The sequence below is a fragment of the Protopterus annectens genome, chromosome 12.part0, assembly GCF_019279795.1.
Source record: "Protopterus annectens isolate FY-2018-M chromosome 12.part0, PAN1.0, whole genome shotgun sequence".
NCBI classification, from domain to species: Eukaryota; Metazoa; Chordata; order Ceratodontiformes; family Protopteridae; genus Protopterus; species Protopterus annectens.
In genome coordinates this window covers 1,104,603,517-1,104,617,254 of record NC_056746.1, presented here as the reverse complement: position 1 = coordinate 1,104,617,254, position 13,738 = coordinate 1,104,603,517, and the positions used below count along the sequence as shown (strand labels likewise).

Here is a 13,738-nt window from a genome sequence, read left to right as displayed (position 1 = left end):
GAGTGCAGAAGTTTCTCCCCTTTATTCTGGGGGTTTGGATAGAAAGTTGGCAAATGGAAGGTTTGGTTATGAGCCACACTAGATACCACCTTTGGCATGAAGGTAGGGTTTGTCCTTAAAGAAACCCTGTCCTGATGAAATATTATAAAAGGTTCCATTGCCATTAATGCCTGTAGCTCTGAGACTCTTCGTGCTGAAGTTACTGCCGGGAGCAGAGCTGTTTGCCATGATAAAAATTTTAGATCGGCTGTATTGGCTGGCTCAAAAGGTGGCAAGGTCAGTTTTTCCAAAACAAAATTGAGGTCCCACTTTGGTGTTGGTGCTCTCTGGGGTGGTCTTATGTTTTTAGCCCCTCTGAGGTACTGCTTTAGCAAGGGATGAGAGAATAAAGGAGGATCCGTGTTGTAATGAGCTGAAATGAGGCGTGGATCTTAATTGATGAGAAGGATAGGCCTTTGTCCAGCATCTCAGTTAGGTATTGTAAAATCTGAGGAATGTTTGGGACAAGAGGGTCAAGGCTTTGAGCCTGGTTCCAGGCACAGAATCTCTTACATTTTTCTGAGTAAAAGATTTCCTGGTGCTAGGCCTCCTGGCCTCCAAAATGACATCCATAACAGCTTTAGAGAGAGATGTTGCCTGTTTGACTAATGAATTTGCCATGCAGCCAAGTTTACGGTTTTGAGCTGTCCGTGTAGGATCTGATTTTTTTGTTGAGTCAGAAGGTGTGAAATTTGAGGCAAAATCCATGGTGGGCCTTGAGCTAAGTTCTTTAAGATTGGGTACCAGTGCTGGCGTGGCCAGTCTGGAGCAATCAGGATCATCTGTGGTTTTTCTTGTCTGGCTTTTAGGAGTACCTTTGAAAGGAGAGGCAGTGGTAGGGAGGCATAAACTTTTAGGCTTTTCCAGCTGAACGAAAGAGCATCCACTTTCCATGCTTGTGTGTGGTAAGTCCTTGTGCAGAATTTTTGTAGTTGGCAAATCAGTGGGGAGGCAAAAAGATCCATGTCTGGCCACCCCCATTTTTGCATTACCATGCTGAAGATTTGTGGATTCAATTTCCATTCGTGAGGGTCCATGATATTTCTACTAAGATCGTCTGCCAGAGTATTTTTCTTTCCAGGCAGGAATTGTGCTTGCAGATGAACTTGATAAGTTAGAGCTGTGTTTCACAAGGTCATGGCTTTCCTGCATAGGGGATAAGAATGAGTGCCCCCTTGCTTGTTTATGTACCACATTACTGTGGTGTTGTCTGTCTTTAATAATAATTGTCCTGGATGCAGAAGGTCCTTGAAAGCTGTTAGGGCATTTTGAACAGCCAACATCTCTTTTTGATTGATGTGAAGATGCATTTGGTCTGTTGTCCACTTGCCCTGAATACATTTTCCTGCCATGTGTGCTCCCCAGGCATAATCCGAAGCATCTGTTGTTAGAGTCTGCCTGGCTGTGGGTAGAGTGAAAGGATGACCCTTGTTGAGGTGACATGCCTGTGCCCACCATCGAAACTCCTGATGTAGGCAGGGAATTATAGGTATTACTGTTTCTAAACTGTGAGAGTGTTGAGTCCAAACACTTTTTAGGTACCACTGCAATTTCCTCATGCAGTCTGGCATAAGCCATCTGGGCCGTTGTATCCAAGCTGGCACCCAGGAATATTATCTGTTGTAAGGGCACTAGTTTTTACTTCTTTTCGTTTACTGTGTACCCTAGAGAAATTAGCAGCCTTTTTACAAATGCCAGATGCTTTAGAAGAATGTCCTTTTTCTCTGCCTGAATGAGGCAGTAGTCCAGGTATGGATATATTTGAATTCCTTTTTGTCTGCAAAATGAAATTACTGGTGCTAAGCACTTTGTGAAGACCCTGGGCGCAATAAGCCAAAGGGCAGTGCAGAGAATTGGTAGTGCATTGTACCCACTTTGAATCTCGGGTATCTTCTGCAATCTTGTCTGATAGGGACATGCAGGTATGCCTCTGAGGTCTAGAGTTACAAGTCAAGCCTTCTTGCCCAGCATGGGAAGAAGCTGCTGTAGTGTCAACATTATGAATTTCGGAACATCCAGGTAAGTATTTAGAGTTGAAAGGTCTAGTATGGGTCTCCAGGCTTTGTCCTTTCTGGGGACCAGGAAGAGTCTTAAGTAAAATCCTTGTCCTTGTTCCTGCTGTGGTACTTTTTGAATAGCTCTCATGTCCATGAGGGCTGAAATTTGTTTTTGAGCCTCTGCCCATTGATTTTGTGGCAGGTTTGGCATTCCTTTTAGCCCTGGTAAAGTGTGAAAGTGGAACCTGTATCCTTGAGACACAATATTCAGAACCCATTTGTCTTAGGTGATTGTTTGCCAATTCTGAGAAAAAAGTGCTAGTTTCCCCCCTAAGGGGGCTGCCAAAAGGGAAGTGTTTGGCATAGGAAGGGGAAAGTCATTGGGACTGTTTCCTGTAAGGTTGAGACTTGTCCTCACCTCCTTTTGGGGTTGAGGTACCCCACTGTTATTATCTGTAAGAGCCTTGGGGTTGAGATCTGCCTCTTGGGCGTCTGTATCTGCCTCTCCGTGGCCTGTCTGACGCTGGAAAGGACCAATTCTTTGTAGGTCAATTTCTGCTAAATCGAGGTGGCTGTACCTGTAAGAAATCTTTGACTGTTTTCATAGATTTAGCTTTATCCTCCATTTTCTTTAACACCTCTTCTGCCTTAACACCAAACAAGGTATCATGCTGTAAAGGAGCAACCAATAATTTTGCCTTAACATGGTCAGGTAAACTCTGTTCTTTTAACCAAGCATGTCTTCGAATCACAGAACCTGTAACTGCGGCTCTACAAGAAGCCTCTAAAGAATCAAAACAACATTGCAGAGTATGTTTTTCCCACCTGTTCAACTGCATGCAATAAATCCTGCATTTCTTTATAGTCAGGAGCTTCTGAGCTTGTAAGCATTTTCTGTTTTAACTGAGCCATTAAATATTGTTGGTACTTAAGCATGTGAAACTGGCAATTTAAAGCCCTTACTGCTAAAGTTGCAAAAGTGTAAACTTTCTTCCCCCATCTATCTAATGCTCTAGAATCTCTGTCAGAGGGGACTGGATTTTTTGCAATGGAAGCTTTAACCCCTTTGGGAGCCTGGGAAATGGTTTCTGGGTCAGCAGAAGGGTTTTTATAAAGAAACTTGAGAGTCAGGGACTCTATAATACCTATCTGGCTTGGCTGGAGCAGGGGGCAAAGAATCAGGAGATAAGCTGGATTCAGAGAACACATCATCCACAATATCTAACACAGGCGGAATAGCAAGGGGCCTGTGCTGAGGCAATAAAAGGAAGTCCCTGAGCCTTTTCTTGGATTCTGAATAATCCAGACTTTCCCAATGGAAATACTCCCTCATGGTATGTAAAGTTTCCCCAAAAGAGAAATCCTCAGGAGGAGAGGCTGAAGGGATAGATTCTTCAGCATCAGAGTCCTCAAAGGGGGTAGAAAGTATCCCTGGTCTGAAGAGGAATCAGAGGAAATGGAAACCTGATCAGAGGAATCATAGTTTGTATCCTGCCTAGGCCTTTTCTCAGGAGGGGGATGGGAACCCCTAATTAGAGTAATGAGGTCTTCGGCCATTTTGAGCATCTGTTTCTTAGGCATGGAGGACTGTCCTGGAGAATGCTGTACTTGCTTCTTTGTCTTTAATGGTGTTTTTGTCTTGGCTGCTGCTTTAATGGTAAGTTGTGAAGGTCTGAAAACACCCTCAGAAGCAGATGCCTGCTCAGCAGCTCTGGACCCATCTGAGGGATTAGTTTCTGTAGGCCCAATACCTTGAGTTTCCAGAGGCCTAGCTGTCTCCACGTGGGAGTCGGAGGCGGCCTGTGGCTCTGAGGTAGCGAGTGTCAGGGGCTGCGAAAGCGCCTCACTGAGAACCGGCGACTGGCCTAGAAGAGGCTTTGTCGTTGGTTTTGGACCTCGGATGCTTGTCTTTATCCTTGTCTTTGTGTTTTTTATGAATTGCGGTAGTCTGTTGTTTCGACGGCATTGTATAATTGAACCTTCGGCCAAAGTAGTGCAAAGCAAAATTAAAACGTCGTTTTATAGTGCGTTTGTTAAATCTAGCACAAAACCGACAACTAGTGACGTCGTGATCAGGGCCTAGGCATGGAATACAGTAAGAGTGGAAGTCCTTTTGAGGTATTTGCTTCCCACAAGAAATACAATTATTAACTTTTTCTGACATCGGTCTGAGGCAAAAAAAAAGTTTCCCCAACGGGGTACTTAGCTTTACTGAAGACTTCGGATCTGAAATTCGACTTTGAAAATCTTAGGAGTCGGCCGACCAACACTTGCGAACTGCTTTTGCTTCGGGCACCGCGTGGCAAGAAAGACGGAAGAAAATGGCATCGGATGCATCATACCCCTGGCGCACTGACGTCAGGGAAAAAGCGACAGCAACCGACGCCGGACCAAGACTTTGGAACTCTGGCCGACTGCGGGACCGCCTGATGGCAGGATAACCCAAGTGTAATGACTATAGCAGTGTAAGACGATGAAAATGTGAGCCCTAAACTGCAAACACTCCATCAGCTTAAACAAGCTAATAAGACTTCTTGTGAAGTCCTCCAAAGCAAACTATGAATCCAAATTAACTTCCTCAACTAGACAACCATAAGGCGTTCTTTAGTGACATCCGTAACTTAAATGAAAAAGCCCAAACTTGTCCCGAACTGGTAGTGGATACCACATATACTGAGCCGGTGGACACAGCTAACCTGTTGGCCAACAGGTTCTGTGAAAACTTCACTCCCCTGTCCCAACCACATGTATGCCATGATATCCCCAACACCTGTCCCCTACCTTGTACCTCTAAAGAGTAGGTCATTAACACCCTCTCTTAGGCCAGGAACACAGCATCCATGGGACCTGATAACATCTCAGTCTGCATCCTACATGGGCTCAAACAAGAATTAGTAACACCACTGGGTACTCTTCAATCATAGTCCAACCACCAGCTTCATCCCAGCTGAATGGAAAATGGCCACAGTTATTCCCTTGCACAAAGGTGGTGCTTCCACTGACCTCAAGAACTATAGACCTATTAGCCTGACTAGCCTTATTTGCAAGGCCATGGAGCGAATCATCATGGACCTTAAAAACAAAGATACAGGTAATCTCTAAACATTTAACCCTACTCAGTTTGGATTTGTAAATGGAGACCATGCCTGTTAAACTGGTGGACTTGAGACAGTCACCAAGGCCCCGGGTGAGTGGAAATCTGTGCATACAGCCTACCTTGACTTAACCACACCATTTGACACTTTCCCCACTCAGGCATCACTGACAAACTCACCCAGCTAGGTATCAACCCTTACATCATTAGATGGGCCAGTATCTCCATATAGTCAAAATAGAGGAATCCACATCCAACAGTGTTCCACAGGGATCAGTCCTGGGACCTCAACTGTTTGGAATCTTTCTCCAAAGTACAAGCAAAAACTAAATGTCTGTGGCTGACAAAGTTAGCCGATGACTGCAAACTGGGACTCGTCATAGAATCTCCAAATGATGTCAGCATCTTATAAGAGGGTCTTACACAAACAAATTATTGGTACCAAATTCATGGCTTAAACTCAATGGAAAAAAATGCATTATCCCCCCTTCCAGTAAGGGCAATATTCCTGCCAACTACCACATCAATACCAGCACCTTAAGTACACACTCAATGGTGACAGACCTGGGCACACTGTTTGACAGTAACCTTACCTTTGACCACCATGTCTCCAGAGTGGTGAGAAGGGCATTCTACATTTCTCAGCTCATAAGTAAGGGCATTGCCTCCAGAAAAAAAAAAAAGTTATAACCTCCCTGTACTCTTCCCTCATCATACCAATAACAGAGTACAATGACCCTTTTGGTATGTATCTTTCCAAGCAACTGGAGACCACAAAAGGTTCCTCACAAGGAAAACTCTAGGTCTTCAGCATCTGTCCTATTTGGATAATCTGAAATCAGTCATTTTATTCTATTTCATACTATTTCAGAGGCAATCTCCACCTTGCATATAATGCAATCTCTGACCCTACTTTATTGGAAATGCTGCATATCCATAAGTCAAATGGTACACAGGTTACTCACTCTAAAGACCTTAACCTGGTATGTGACATTATTAGAACTTGCTTTTGGGACAGATTTGTCTCCCAGAGGTTACCGCACCTTTGGAACAGACTCCCACTGTCAAACATAGTACCTCATTGGCCCTCTTCAAATCCTATCTGGACAATTAGATGGATAACCATAAATTCACCCTGGGGGTTCCACCTGTGTCTCTCTTGGACTGGGACAAGAGGTGCCGATTATGGAAACTAGGGTAGAACTTGGCTAGGCTTGTAAGGGCCCTAGGACCATTAGCCTAGTAACTTCCTATGATCCTATGAACTGTTGACATTCTGATACTGCACTTCCCATGGTCCACATATGAGCTGCAACAAAGTATACATTATATAGAAATACATCTATGTAGGTCACCCAAGTTTGACAAAAAGTGCACTCAGTTCTGATGCGTTTTAATTTAAGATGATCAAGCGTCATGCAGTTTGTAGAGAGTTAACTGAAGTCTTATATTAGTCAGAGACAGCTGTATACTGGAGATAAGGGAATTTCCTCTTCTCTCCAGTACTGTGAAGTCTTGGCATTAGTATATTTAAGTTAGTGGGAAGTGCCATATTTTGTGAATTCTGTTCTCTCTAGTATTTTACATAGGAGAACAAAATTTGAAGTAAAAAGTTCTTTGGTGGACTGCCATGAACACATGCACATTGAGGAATACAAAATGCAGCAGAAACCACCAGTGGTAAAAATAATGTGATTTTACAGAATGCAAACAGAAAAATGCTGGCTGCTGCTAAATAATCATGTGGACTGACAAAAAGTGCTGTTATCACAGTCCAGTAAGTCAGGACTTAGTCTCTTAGTAGGTCTCTCTGAGCTTCTCGAAAAGCTCTCTGTTATGGTTTCCTTTGGGCAAGAAATATGTCCAAGGCCCCTTCTGATGTCTTCCTTCAGGTTTCTCTGTTTTTCAAGACAACATTGCCATCCAGGAAGCCAGTGACTGAAATGGCAGAATTCAGGCCTCCTTTTTATGTACCACTGACTGGCTTCATTAACCATAAAGGAATAAAGGAATAGCTCTAGTTAAAGTAAGTTGAATTCACTTCACTTTGAAGCACAACACTGCAAGAGCCCCACACTATACTGCAAATTATAATCTCTTTCAAATAGTTGAAAGATTCATAAATTCCTCCACTATTTTCAACAAGAAAAAAGTTCTTAACAGCCAGCCAACAAGGCTTATACCCAAACAGCACAACTACTGCCCTCTTATCATTCGTAGACACCAGAAACAAATACAAGGACTCTGGTAACACTGTTTCCTCCCTATTCCTTGGCCGGCCTAAAGCCTTCACTACAGTTTCTCACCTTAAACATGTGTACAGACTGTCAACTTGGACTATTCCCTTCTTCAATATTGTGGTTCTACAGTTATTTGACTGACCGGCTCCAGTCTGTAAAACGGCAGAATGCTCTCCCCCCACCTGCCTGTCTCTACTAGTATACCCCAAAGGCTATATTCTTGGTCCTTTCCTCTTTAATGTATATCAATAACCTCTAAACCACCTTAGGTTCAGTCTCTCTTATACAATATGTTAGGATTTCATGCTCATCTGTGCATCTAATAACATGCCTCAGCTACTCCATATTACACAAAAAGCTTTTGCTCCATAATATCCAGCTACTAATCTACCCTAAAAAAATAAAAATTATTTTTTTTTCCCAAATCACACATGCCTGGCAAAACAAATTTCAAAGTCTTTTCACTAAGCAAAACTGAAATTAAAGTAGTCTCCATGCAAAATTTCTTCGAATAATCATAAATAACCTTACATTTGATCTGCATGTTCAAAATAACACACAAAAAAAAAAAAAAAAAAAAAAAAAATCACTAAAAATTAAGAATGCTCTCCAAGCATCAAAAAAACTTCCTTAGCAACACCAACAAAACCACTCAATGCCACTACCTACCTTCTCCCATCTGTCTTACACAGTGCATCCATCCTAACCAACTTTCAAACGACTGTTAAAAATAAGTTGGAGGTATGCTATAAAGTGCAACATTTGCCATAAACAAAATACCACATTCATCACTGTCCTGCCTTAAGGCATTGAATTGGTTCAAACTACATTACCACTTAGATTACATACAGCTTATTCTCACACATTCTTCACAAAGCCAACACCTGCCCTTTTACTCCTATTCTCCATTTTACCACCCTAGCAATCTAATGAACACCTTCTCAGCACACATAAACCCCATAAACCCTCTGGCCATAGTTTTTCTCATACTCTGTAGCTATGAAATGGAATTCTATTCACCTGCAAATTGCATCTACCTCTAGTCTCTCCAACTTTAGACTACCTAAATAAGGCTTTGCTCTGCTCCTGCACTACCCCAAACTTAATTAATCCCTCCAGTCATCCACTGCCAGCAGACTTCTTTCCAGTTCCTTCTCTCTCTGAACACAGTTGGTCTACTACTTAGTTAAGGAATCAATATACATTTGCCTATGCTATGCTATCTAGTAATCTCCATTTCAAACTGTGTACTCCGTGTGTTTAACACAATTTATCTGAACTGCAAATTGTAAATTCTTTAATTATTGACAATGTTCTTTTTCAACTTATATCTATCCAAACAATTTCATTATATGAACAGGTTCATACTGTATGAATTGAAGCTGGAATTGTTGTTCTTGTGTATTAGGTTTTGCAAACAGCTGGAACCATATTATGACACTGAGGTTTTCTTCCTTGGCCATCACTGAAAATGGGATACTAACGCTGTCAGACTTTCCTGCCAAACAAATGTCAAATAAAATGTTACACACACAAGCGTACACACGTCTGAACAAGGGGTATAGACCTCAGTTTCTTTAAATCTTTTTAAACCTTTTTTTCCTGAACGTGAGAAGCTTTAATTTTAGAAAAAGCTTATTAATTAATGTGCTAAAGATTATTGCTGCTTTGTAGATTAATACTAGGTTGTTGACCGAGTGGACCATTTGTAGCCTAGCCACATGACCCTGCACTGAAATTACCAAGAAAAAGGAACACCACATCCCACAAAAGTATTTGTACCTAGTTTTGACTCCTTTCCATAAAGACTTGAGGAACAAGATCAGGGGTGTACTTACAATTGACCATGCAGTTGGCCAGGTCGCTCATGAAAAGGATTGGGGATACATGGTACTTTACATCTTGAAGGGGACCACAGTTCCATAAACAAGGTACTCTCTGCGATATACATATGCCACACAAGCAAGTCCTATTTATGTCTCAATAGAAGTTTACATCTCTGATTGGGTGATTAGACTATTAGTTCTGTGGATGTGTATTGAAGTTGTATAGGACCGGACCTTTCAAAGCTCTGTAGCCAACGCAGAGGTGTCCTCTCGATAAGAGATGGAAATGAATGAGTAGTTGACGTGGTCAGGGTAGGTGAAGGAGAACGTGCTCTGGATCGTTTCAATAAGGAAGTTCTGTGCCTAAACGAGTGCATACCAAAGGGGACATACTGTAAATTACTGGCATGATAATAAGGTTGCAAAATGGGGTGACAACGTCCCTGGACTGAGAACATACACCCTTGGTGAGTAGTCTGGCTACATAAAAGAACTTCCTAACAGTGGCTACATGGTGGTTAAAAAGCAGTTCAATGTCTATGAAAGTGCCCAGAGCCCTAAGGATAGGGTTGATTTGTTTTTTTTCTGGGGGGGGGGGGTCACTTATGTGATAAGAGCAGGTGTGCCCAGATTTGCCCAATACATTTATTGGCATTTAATTTGATGCCATGATCTATGCACCAATTGTTAAGTGCATGTCAGGACAACTTGGGAGGACCTGGAGGTCAGTAAGTGAACTTATGACAGCTTGGCATTTCAATCATCAGCAATCTTTGTCATTAACAGCACTTGGTATAATCCTTAACATCAGAGAAATAGATACCAGACAGGAGTGGATCTCAGGACAAACTCCTGGGGGACACTGCTGGTACTTACTCCTTTAGATGACAGCATTTCCTCCAATACTAACAGACTGGGTTCTGTCAGTGAGCTAGGTTGTTACTCAGCAGGCAACCAGTATAATGTGGAATGGTATCAAAGGTCTTGATCAAGTTCAAGTATGCAGTCAGAACCTGTCAAAGTCTATTGCCTCAGTGACCTGTTAAAAGAAATCTACACACCTTTCAACCTCTCAGTGCAAGAAATCTGGAGAAAATATAGAAATAGTGGGGGACCAAGGCCAAAAAGTAAGGACAAATTTTAAATATTGCTCCCAAGTAGCTAGTAAATCAGGTTTTGAATTATTATGCATTTTCTGAAGGATTTAAAGTCTGAAACCTTAAAATGTATGTAATTTAGTATTATTTTGCCACTTCAATCCTCAATGATTTGCCAGAAAAAAACCCACAAATTTTATGAGGAACAAACTAAAAATATGATGCAAACATCTGGACATTCTGGGAAAATCTGTACAGTTGAGAGGTATGGAAACCTACCAATTCAAAAACGCAGGATCTGCATTTAACAAGCCAAACTAGTTTGTGTCCATAGTTTGAAGACTGCCTAATTCCTTGCTAATATGTTCCATAATAAATGCACTCCATTGCCTTACTGATGAGGCTGGTGAAGCTTATGGATCTACAGTTGCTTGGATCAGTAATGGGTCCCCCCTCCCCTGTGAAGTGGAGACAGCAAGTAGAACATGCTCGGAAGTGACTGGTGAGGATAGGGGTTGCGGTGTAGGCATGTAAACCTCTTGGGGATAAACAGTAGAAGATAAGAGGAGTAAAGTTTGAGCTGAATTTGTCTGCTAATATGTTGGCAATGCCCACAGGACATGAGTATATTCTGCTATTTTATATTAACTCCGAGCATTGCTGGGTATTACTTTTAAGGTTCCAGACCAAGTTGTAGAAGGCTTTGTGGTCATTCCTGGTGGCAATTCTCAAATTCTTACTTGCTCTTGGAGATTTGATTTTGTTTCTACCTTTTTTGTTGCTCTTTTCAAGTTCTTCTACATAATGCTGGGAGTTAAATTAGCTTTTACAGGCCAAGAGTTTTTTTCCCCTTTGTTGTACAGTTTAATACTGAAGTTCCACGAAACGGGTTTGATCTTGTACTTATGTTTTACCAGGTCGATAAATTCAATACAAGTTTGTAGCTTGGCACAGAATATGTCAAGAATATGAAAAAATGTGATGTGGGATCAGAGGAGAAGAGGATTTGAATTTCATCACATCAGCAGCTAAAGTAGATTTGCCTTAGACTAGTCTCTGAAGAGGAGTTTTGAAGAAACTCCTAAAGATGAGAGGTTTCACAGTACCTTGGATCTTACACAAAGTGTTACAGCACAATGGTCAGATTTATGCAGTGATTTGCTACATATGGGCACTAAAGCAGGGTGGAAAGCTATATTGCTGAGGACCAAATCCAATATCTTTATACACTATTGGAATTTGGACCAGCTGGTCCAAGGAATTGGCATTAAAGTAAAAGAACTTCTGTGGATACTTTTTTGTGGTGGTATAGGTTCCCCAGTTAATGGAGGGAAAGTTGAAATTACCCACGAGGACAGCATTGGGTTTCACAGTGTGTGCAGTGAGGGGTGTCAATTTTAGTTATGTTCATGGTCTGCTGGTGTCAAGGGGATACGGTAGTTGGCAACAGTGTAGTACTGAGGTTTTTCGTTAGAAGAATCTGTATGATTTCAAAGTCACTGTCCTGTATTATAATTCTGGAGATGAAATGGCTTCTTGGAACACAGATACAACCCTTCCAACAGTGCAGTCCACTTCAGCTTGGGTTCGAGGGAGTGACAGACATTAAAGCCCTTCACTGCACTGCAGGGATGCTTTCACTATTCTGAAACCATGTTTCAGTAACTCTGCATACATGAATATCTTTGAGGATTACAAGTGCATGTAAGGAATGCAACTTTTTTTGTTAAGGCTTCTAGCATTACGTAGTGCTACATTTATGGTTTTGATTGTAGTTAGCGGTGTAGATAATCTAAAGAGATGCGTAGACAATCTAAGGAGAATGACCTTGCCTTAAAAAGTCTTGACCAATATACAGAAGCCATGAGATAAGAGATGCAAATCATCCCTAGCAAAGCAGTTAGAGCTGTTAAACATCTCTTCTTACGCTGTTATATGTAGATACACGTGTACATTGGATCTCCCTGGAATGTCACCAGTAGGTAAGCCAATAATTAAAGTCAATTACCTTCTGTTTGTATTGAGGCATCCTTCTCAGAATATTGCTTAACACTAGCTTCTCACCCATTTCATATGTATATTCTGAGGGGGCTATGAAGGGAGGTTACCCTCTTCATATGATTCACGTGAGCAATGATCAGGTTATATGAATACCTGGGGTGAAGGGACCCAAGAGCCCTAGTGCCACTGCAGATCCTGGCATGCGTGTATCTAACTACTGAGTCACCTATAACCAGGACATTACCAGGTGAAGTAGTTTGGTCTTGCTACTTTAAGGGGCTTCAACATTTTGCCAAACAGGAAGAAAATAAAATGCAACAATAGTATCAGGCAATGCAGAAAACAACTTAAGTAATCTAGCAGTTCTAGACAATAAGTGCAAACTAATTCCCTGACTTTTTTCTCTTTTCAAATTCAGCAGTCAGTTGAACAGTGAGTGCATGTTACACACCCCTCTGCAGTTGTATCTACAAGACAGGGGATGAGTTGTGCTTCCCCCAGTAAACACTAAAGATGGAAACAAAAGAGCTAAAGAAACAGCTGAAATGAGGAGCAACTGCTCTAAGGTACATGGGACCTGCAGCAATTCATCCAACTTCCACTTAGATTAATCACCACTTAATCCAAAATGGCCTCAACACCTAGCCAAACAGATTTACTCAAAGCAGAAAATAAAATATTTGCACCTACAAGCAGAAAATATATTCACACTTATGGGAGGAGGACACAGAGGACTATTCTTACTTGCAGGGATGCAAGACCAAAAACAGTCTGTTATATACAAGATCATCAGTGCAAGAAATAGAATAAATCAAAATTATTGCTAACACTATTACCTGTATTCCTATTGATGACAACTTTCTCTTTGGAACAATTTCTATTGGTGGCTCTTCACTTGTTAGTGTTCCTTTGTCACTCTTAAGGGTCTCATTTTTTGTTACATTCTCTGGCACTTCCCGAATGACAGGTGTTACAGGTCCTTTCGTAATAATGTCCGGTCCTTTTGTACTAATGTTGGGTCCCCTGATGCTGTCGAAGCTGTCTGATGAAATACTTAATCCTGACTGACTATTGTTCTCACTTTTTTGATCCTGGTTATCCAGGTATGTATCTTGTGCTGATTCTGTACTGCTCTGCACTGTAACAGAGATAAATGGTTTGGAAGTGGTCCGAGGAGGAACTGGGGGTGGTGTCTTCTTATACGCTGCTAGACATGTTGAATCTGGAAGAAAATAAATAAATAAATAAATCAAATCACACCATCAGAAACACCAAGTCAAAAAAAAAATTATACCAGGTTTCTCACAGTTAAAATGGTAACAAAAGACAATGATAACACAAAACAAACAAATCTGTACTGCTACTATACACAGAACAAATAATGGTTGAGGAAAATTTAAATATGCGCTGGACTCTTGTATGCCTGGAATTTTCTTTTACTTTG

General features: G+C 41.4%; 1 protein-coding gene across 1 annotated transcript in view; it reads right to left on the bottom strand.

Annotated features, from left to right (window-relative positions):
• DLGAP4 (DLG associated protein 4) overlaps positions 1-13,738 on the bottom strand; it is a 1,245,417-nt gene that overhangs the window by 336,146 nt on the left and 895,533 nt on the right. Inside the window, exon 7 of the mRNA XM_044090114.1 lies at positions 13,131-13,516. Coding sequence (XP_043946049.1) covers positions 13,131-13,516 — 386 coding nt within the window. The remainder of the gene's footprint in view (positions 1-13,130; positions 13,517-13,738) is intronic.